The 7,623-nt window shown below is 42.7% G+C and overlaps 1 protein-coding gene across 1 annotated transcript; it reads right to left on the reverse strand.

Annotated features, from left to right (window-relative positions):
* Positions 1–622: 622 nt before the first annotated feature.
* Positions 623–6,666, reverse strand: C15H5orf47 (chromosome 15 C5orf47 homolog). Its single transcript, XM_068206167.1, has 5 exons — positions 6,241–6,666; positions 5,551–5,639; positions 4,019–4,121; positions 1,853–1,899; positions 623–1,474 (listed from the first exon to the last, which is right to left on the reverse strand). Exons 1-5 carry the CDS (start codon positions 6,482–6,484, stop codon positions 1,448–1,450), a joined length of 510 nt encoding a protein of 169 aa, XP_068062268.1. The 5' UTR covers positions 6,485–6,666; the 3' UTR covers positions 623–1,447.
* Between the last annotated feature and the right edge of the window lie 957 nt (positions 6,667–7,623).

The following is a 7,623-nucleotide window of genomic DNA, read 5'->3' on the forward strand; positions in this document are numbered from 1 at the left end:
CACCTCATCTATCCTGTTAAAGCAGCAATTATGCATCTGGAAGAAAAGTGTTTCCAGGGCCCCTGAAGCCCGTGCCAGTAAAGCACCAACTGCAGCTGCAATTTACAAGAAAAGAAAAGTTAGAGCAACAACTGTACAATTTACAAATCAAGATTATAAACTAAATATTCCCAATGCAAACATTTCATTGATAGAACTGTGGGGTCAGGGAGATCATCTCATTTAGTAAAAAAAAACCCCTCAACCCCCCCTCCATAAAATCCCACATGTGATTCTAAACATGTGTTCTGAAAATACCAAAGAACTATGATATTTTTATTCTGCCAGAAAAATTATCACATCTTGATCGGATACTTTGCCTTCTCATTTCCTTTTCCAAGCTGAAATGTCAACTATTTTAAGTAAAATCTAAATATTACCCAACCACAAACCAGAAGAGAACCTTGATGCTGCAGCTGTCCCTGAAAAGGTGCATTCCAGTTCCACACTTGCAGTTTTACCATGAAGAAAACAGAGATGAAACATTTCCAAGTGCTTTGCTGCCTAATGACACAATCACCAGCATGTTATTAAAGCTCAGCACTCTGACACTGCAGTCATCATATCTGCAAACACCAAGACATTATGGCAGGAGAAAACAATCCTTTTATTGAAAGCAAGGAGGTCTCATTGTGACAGGTGAATGTTATACTCCCGAGATGAACCCCATATACATAACTATTTTTATGCAGTTTTCATGTTCCATTTACACAATTTGCTGGCTTAAAAGGCTTTAACAGTCAATCAAGGGTTCAAGTACTAAGCTGCATAACAGAAGAAAATTATATTGTGTTATTGAAGTCAGGTAGATAAACAACATCTCCTGATCATGATGGTACCATTATGTGCCTCAGGATGAATAGAGAGAGAAAACATTCACCTGGTTTCATATTCCAAATATTTGCTGAGATTCATGTATAAACAGATGAAAGAACAGAGAGGGTTATTGTGTAATATTTTAATATCATAAAGTCAAATTCATGCAAACCAGGAAAAAAGGAAAGTGGGGTTTATGTCTTGTGTGGAGTTCTGCCTTACTGAATTTGTGTTTATTATTCTGACAAGCTACAAAAAATAAATACAGAGACAACAGTAAATGTGTATCTCTTCTTTTGCAAGAAAACTGTCACAATATTATGCTCATTAAAAAGCTTTCTAAAACTAATAGCTCAGTGAAACACTAGACTTAATGGCTTGAGATAAATATCTTGCAACAGAGCTGTTTAAGCCATTGTAAAAACAAACCTCTTAAACAGCAGAAGCACAAACACCAAGCAAACAACAGAGAACCTGTGTTCCCTGAAGTCACTTTGCAGTCTTGCACTGACTCCAGGAAGAACTAGATCAAAATAACAGCTTTCACTTCGTTTGTATTTCCTTTGGGGCTGAATCTTCTGTTATTTCCTTGCTACACCCAGCCAAAGATGGACTCATCCTACAGAAAATAAAGTGATAGAAGTGAATTGGTCCATTCCCATTAATATTAAAAAAAAAGTCTCTGTATCAAGTGGGACAAATGAAGACTGTTCAGATTCTTCAGATTGTACTTTAGACCACCAGGGAAGGATTTAGCTAAAGAAGAAGGCAAAAAACCTCCCTTTGCCTTGGCAAAGCTCAGAGCCCTCTCTGTGAGGATGGAGCTGCTCTGGCCCCAAATCTGAAATCTTGAAAATATTTGAGCTCAGTGTCAGTAGTACTTTAGAATATAACTAGCACTTACTATAATAACATTAAACAAGATCAGTGCATGTTTTTAATACTATTAATATGCTTATTTTAGGGTTTTTTGGCCTTTAATTGACTGTCTACGTACCATGTCCAAGTATGCTCCATTCTGTGACCTCTGGATCCTGTCAGAGCCTGCAAGAGAACATCAGGTGGAGGAAAATCATCACCTGCAGTCACATGGAATCTAATCTTAATTGCAACATTCCAAAGAGTAAATAGGTAGCATTAAAATTCAAGTAGACTTTTGTTCTCTCAAAAAAACCTATTTATAGAGGCAATAAAATGTAGCATTAATTTTCTAGATTCATTAATCTAGGGAAAAATAAGATAAAAACGAACCCAGTTTATTCAGACTTGTTGATCCCTATCTAAATAGCTTCTAGAATTATTCCATTTGCTTCCTGATTAATGAAAAATTCAGATCAATAGGAGACTTATCACCTAGATTTGATGTGCAAAATCTGCTAATTAGAAAGAAGGTATTAGAATTGATGGTTTTCACTGAAATAGGACTTAACAGGAGATTCTCAGTAAAAGCTCCTGAGAAAAGCAATACAATTACAACTAAGGATAGAGTAAGAGGGGAGAAGGAGGGATTGGTTGGTTGGTGAGGTTTTTCAAGTCACTGGAAATTAAACATAAAGAAAATGCTCTTTCTCTGAAAGAAATGAGTGGCTAAAAAGAGGACAGGCCCTGTCCATAAATCCAAGATTAAACAGCACATGGTGATCCATAACAAACAAAAAAGCAGCCATTAGGGTAAGATGGCAAATCCACCCAGAAAATCATATATAAGCAGAATTTGGGGTTTTTTTCTTACAATAACTTGAGATCTAATAATCTATTAAAGATTGCTCCTCCTTTTTTCTCAATACTTGTTCTTTTTCTTTAAATCAAACAGACAAATCCAGAAAGATTTTTTCTTAAACTCACTGTCCTACACATCCATGGATGTGTGTGTCTTACACATAGATATATGTCCAACATATACATTCATAGCTTTGCACAAACACTTCTGCAATGATCTCAGCTGTGGGAGAAAGCACATGGAACAGCTTCCATGGGAGGAGAGATTTATTAGATTGGAACTTTTTAGCCCAGAAATATGACAGAGGTCAATGGAACCTTGAATATGAATATGAATAGCACATGATGAATAATAAATATCATGTCATAATTCCAGAAGTAATCAGGATTTGGGTTTAAAGCCAACAGATGAAGTGTTTTTGCACACAATGCAGAATATTTGCACAGTAATTGCAGAAGAAGTTGTTGAAGCGTATTTCAGTGGAATTTCTTCTCCTATTCAATAACATCCACTGGGGTAGAGATTTCTGTTCTGAACCAGAACTTCTTTTGTTCTCATGAAGAAGATTTTTGAGGGTGTATTTTCTTGCCATGTGTGTGGAAATCTAATCCAACATTTTACCAAATAAGGCACTGCCTGGAATGGTCCTACATTTTGGGATACACCCCAACATGCACCCATGTGGAAAACTTCCATCGGCACCAGTGCAAGGGAAGAAAAAGTGCTGTGGCTGAAAGTGGCATTTTAGACTTGCCTGGTAGCTCTTCATGGATTAGTATATTCTTTTTCCTAATAATTCATCCAACTGTGAGGCCAGAAATTCCAATTCCATTTGTAAGTATACATTGTATTATCTTAAACTGTGCAGCAGCTACAATGCCTCTAATTGAAACTGGCTGAATGCAGAGCACCAGTTTTAATTCCCAAGTCATTTTCCAATAATGAAAGAGCTGCATTCAGGGCACACAGTGAGAACATGTTTGATGGTTTTGTTAAATTGTTTTACAGCAGTCTTTGGGGAGCATCTAATTTATTTATTGTATGTATGAAATCAACCACTATTTTCCTACATGAAAAAATAAATTATTATTCATACAACTGCTGCCTTGGACCCATCTGTGAATAAGTTTAATTACGTATTTCACATGTTCAGAAAAACTTGCAGGTGTTTGATGTGCCTGCCTTTAATGTCAGGCTGCAGCAAACACTTCCACCATCCTTCCTCCAAATTAACACATACAAGACCCTCCGTGAAAAAAAAGGGTTTTTCCAAAAAAGCTGGAAGTGCCTAAAGCATGGAATGAATTCCATTTGTGAGTTGTAAAACCTACTACTCAAAAAAAAAAACAAACCAGCTGAATGGACCTTAAATCTTGGGATCTTCATTTGTATTAATAATTTGTTTCCTCTAGTAAAAAAAAACATTAGCAATTCATTTCCTACCTTCTCCATCAAACTGGCTGCAGATCAACAGTCGACTTCTGAGCCTTTCATTTTCCTTAAGCATTTTTGAAATCACTTTCCAGACCTTGTGCCAGACTTTGGACTGAAAGATAAAATGTGAAGCATATAAAAAGTTTGCATTAAAACTTCTATAGGGCAGCACTTTGAATTCCCTACAATGACTATGAAGTCTAGTTAGGTTTTTCTGTTGAGGACTGGGACAGAAGGGAAAAGGGGATGTGGGATATATGGAAGAATCACCTCTATTTAAAAGTCAGAAACATACATTCCTCCATGATTTTTCACATGAAATCTCCACCTCCTTTCTTGCCTAGAACTCTTGTGTTTATCCAGGACTTGAGAAGTGCCCTTCTAGATAAGCAAAGCTCATGAAAACGTGTAGAGCCATTAAGCTCTCTTCAAAGTCATCCAAAATGAGGAGGAAAAAACAGATTGATTAGTTTTACAGGAGCAAAAAGTTTCCCATGTGGTCCCTCAGCAGCAGCATAACTGAGGCCCCAAACTCAGATTCCAGAATAGCAATGCTCTTGCCTATCTCATATCAAATTCATATTAATTTGCTTTATAGATGTTGAAAACCTTTATTTTAGAGGCATAAAGCTGTGTCTGTAGTGGGCAGGTTTCAAACTTGTGCATTGAAAAGATAAAATTGGAATTGTGGACAAAAGCATTCAGGCAGAGGTGGCCTAACAAACAGAAATGGCTGTTGACACGCTGATGTTTGGACTTTTGTTGGACATCATCTGAGAAACCTGTTTAAATCTAAAGATAATTCCTTTCTCGAGGACATTTATGCTAAAACATTCTAAATATTCCTCAGTGGTTTTGAAGACTTGTCAATGCACCAGGAGAGCCATATTCCAGGATGTTATTAGCTGTTCCTCTGCAGTTGGTAGCATTTTGCTGTTTTTAAATCAAGTATCTATGACATGGCTCTGTTCTAGTCCAGCTGATTACTTGTACTTCACACATTACAAAATCTCATAATGAGTTACTGCTTAACAAATGTTCCTCTTAAAATTTCAACGATTTGTCAAACTACTGAACAGGAACAGAAGCACATTTGTGAAGCAGAAAGTAATTCTTCATTGCTCCAAGGATGGTGTTAATAGCTCGGGTTCCTGCCTTCGCTTATTTGTAACCCGTGGGATTTCTTTGTTTAAAACATGAGAGGAAGAGGAGCTGCAGAGATTTTTCCTGCTGGGTTTCACCCCAAGGTGTGCTGCACCCTGGCCCCAATCCAGCAAAGCATTTCAGTACAGGCTTTTTAAGCCAACAGCATACTCTCATTTTTCAAGGTAAGCACACACTTAAGTGCTTTATTGAATAAGAGCCAGAATTTTAAAGCCTCCAGAGAGGGAAGATAATACCATTTTTTTCTTTTCTGTAAGTAAGGTTTTCAGTAACAGGCTACCAATTCCATCATTTAATCTCCCTCATGCTCTCACACACAGAGAACAAGCAGCTTTCTCAAATGCCAAGGCAGCTAATTGAGCTGCCACACTTTATACCTTTTTCTTCTTTCGTTTAATGGCTTTATCAGTGTTTCTTGAAGGGATGGGAAAGTCAAAGATGTCAGCCTTAGCCTCTTGAGGGTCACCTAGAAAGAGTTTAGAAAGCAGTTTGTGAGTATTTAGAAGATGCTCCTAAGGAAGATGGTGATCACTGGCATAGGTTGTCCAGAAAAGCTGTGGCTGCCCCACCCCTGGAAGTGTCCAGGACAGGTTGGGTGGAACTCTGAACAGCCTGGTCTGGTGGAAGGTGTCCCTAGGAAGGCAGTGGAACTGGATGATCTTTAAGGTCCCTCCCAACCCAAACCACTCTATGATTGCAGAGGGATCCTTACTTCTGGTCACCTTGCAGGGTATCAATCCTTACATCCTACAGCTTGTTCCCTTCTTCTTTACTCCATTATAACCATGGGGCAAGTGAGCACCTCTCAGACACCACAAAACAGATTTCAAAACTACACAGCACCCACACATTAGACAACAGTCTTCTGAGAGCTTTTAATTCCCTCTCTTTCCCAGAACTGGACACAGCAATCGAGGTGTGACCTCGCCAGTGCCCAGAACAGGGGAAGAATCACCCCCCCGGGTTTTGCTGTTCCCGCTATTCCCGGTACAATCAAGACAACACTAGAGGCACCTCCAGCCCTCTGAGAACCCGACACAAGGGGGCTGTCCCGGGGTCTCACGTACCGCTGCTGGTGCGGCCGCCGCTCCCCGCTCGCCTCCCGCTGCCGCCCGGCCCGGGACTGTGCCCGGCCCGCGGCTCCTGGGCGGCCCTCGGGGCCCCAGCCCGGCCCGGGGGGCTCTGCCGCCAGCCCCGGCCCAGGCGGATCACGGTGCCGCAGCGGTGCGAGCCGAAGCTGTTCACGTACACGAGCGGCACGGGCGGGAGGGCGCGGCGGCCGCGCTCCATCTGCGGCGGGGCCGCGGGCATGAGGGGAACCGGGGCCGGGGGCTGTGAGGGTAGCCGGGGATGGAGGCTTAGTGAGGAGAAACGAGGGTCGGTGAGGGGAACGGGGGCTGAGGGGAACCAGGGACTGAGGCTAAATGAGGGGAACCGGGGGCTGAGAGGAGCCGCAGCTGAGGGGGCGGCGAGGGCAGCGGGGGACAGAGGGGCGGTGAGGGGAGCCGGGGCTGAGGGGCGGCGAGGGGAATCAGGGGTCAGTGAGGGGAGCCGGGGACTGAGAGGAGCCGGGCTGGGGGTCTGTGAGGGGAACCGGGGATAGCTCAGTGAAAGGAGCCCAGGGTTGTGAGACCAGCCGGGACTGAGTGGGCAGCGAGGGGTCGGTGAGTGGAGCCGGGGACTGAGGGGCTGGACGTCCCCCTGTCCCTGGGTCAGTGCCAGAGTTTAGCACACATTGCTGCTGCCTGAAGCCACGTATTGATACATTTCATGCAAGTTATTGATGTGTTTGTATTGATCCCTTACCCCAGTGGTAAGGAGACTCCGGGCAGAAGGTTGTTTGATGTCTTGTTTGTCTCTATAGCAGGGGAACCCCGGCATCCCTTTGGTGCAGGTGCTGCTGCAGTGCCTGCACTGATACAAGGATTTCCTCTCCAAGCAGTGCACCCGCTCCAGCCACATGCTGAACAATAATGAAACATCAAATATCTTTTTGTCCTTCAGGCAGCAACAGATGTGTGACACTGACAGGATGCCTGGCGGGTCAGTCCAGCCCATGCAGGTGCTCGGTGTCCCATTGCAGCCATGGGTTTTGTTGGGTATGGGCAGTGACAACTGGCATTCTCAAACCACTGAAGAGCTCAAGTCACAGAATCAGGGAGTGGTTTAGGTTGGAAGAGACCTTAAACACCATCCAGTTCCATTCCCTGCCATGTGCAGGGACACCTCCCATTATCCCAGGTTGCTCCAAGCCCTATCCAGCCTGGCCTTGAACACTTCCAGGGATGAGGCAGCCACAGCTTCTCTGGGCACCCTGTGCCAGGGCCTCCCCACCCTCACAGAGAAGAATTTATGTCAAGTCTCACTGATGCTTTCTTTGTCACAAAAATACCGCTCCAGATTACTTCCCAGAGTTCAGTTTGCGCAGGGTTGCAAATTAGAAATAATAA

This window comes from Anomalospiza imberbis, chromosome 15 (genome assembly GCF_031753505.1).
Source record: "Anomalospiza imberbis isolate Cuckoo-Finch-1a 21T00152 chromosome 15, ASM3175350v1, whole genome shotgun sequence".
Lineage (NCBI taxonomy): Eukaryota > Metazoa > Chordata > Aves > Passeriformes > Viduidae > Anomalospiza > Anomalospiza imberbis.

What these genes read in the sequence shown, in the direction of transcription:
- C15H5orf47 (XM_068206167.1), bottom strand. Translation starts at nt 6,484, where the DNA reads ATGCCCGCGGCCCCGCCGCAGATGGAGCGCGGCCGCCGCGCCCTCCCG. An exon ending in CGGCGGCCGCACCAGCAGCG is followed by an intron (nt 5,640 to 6,240) that starts GTACGTGAGACC and finishes AACTCTTTCTAG; the next exon opens with GTGACCCTCAAGAGGCTAAG. An exon ending in CAGCCAGTTTGATGGAGAAG is followed by an intron (nt 1,900 to 4,018) that starts GTAGGAAATGAA and finishes GTTCTCTTGCAG; the next exon opens with GCTCTGACAGGATCCAGAGG.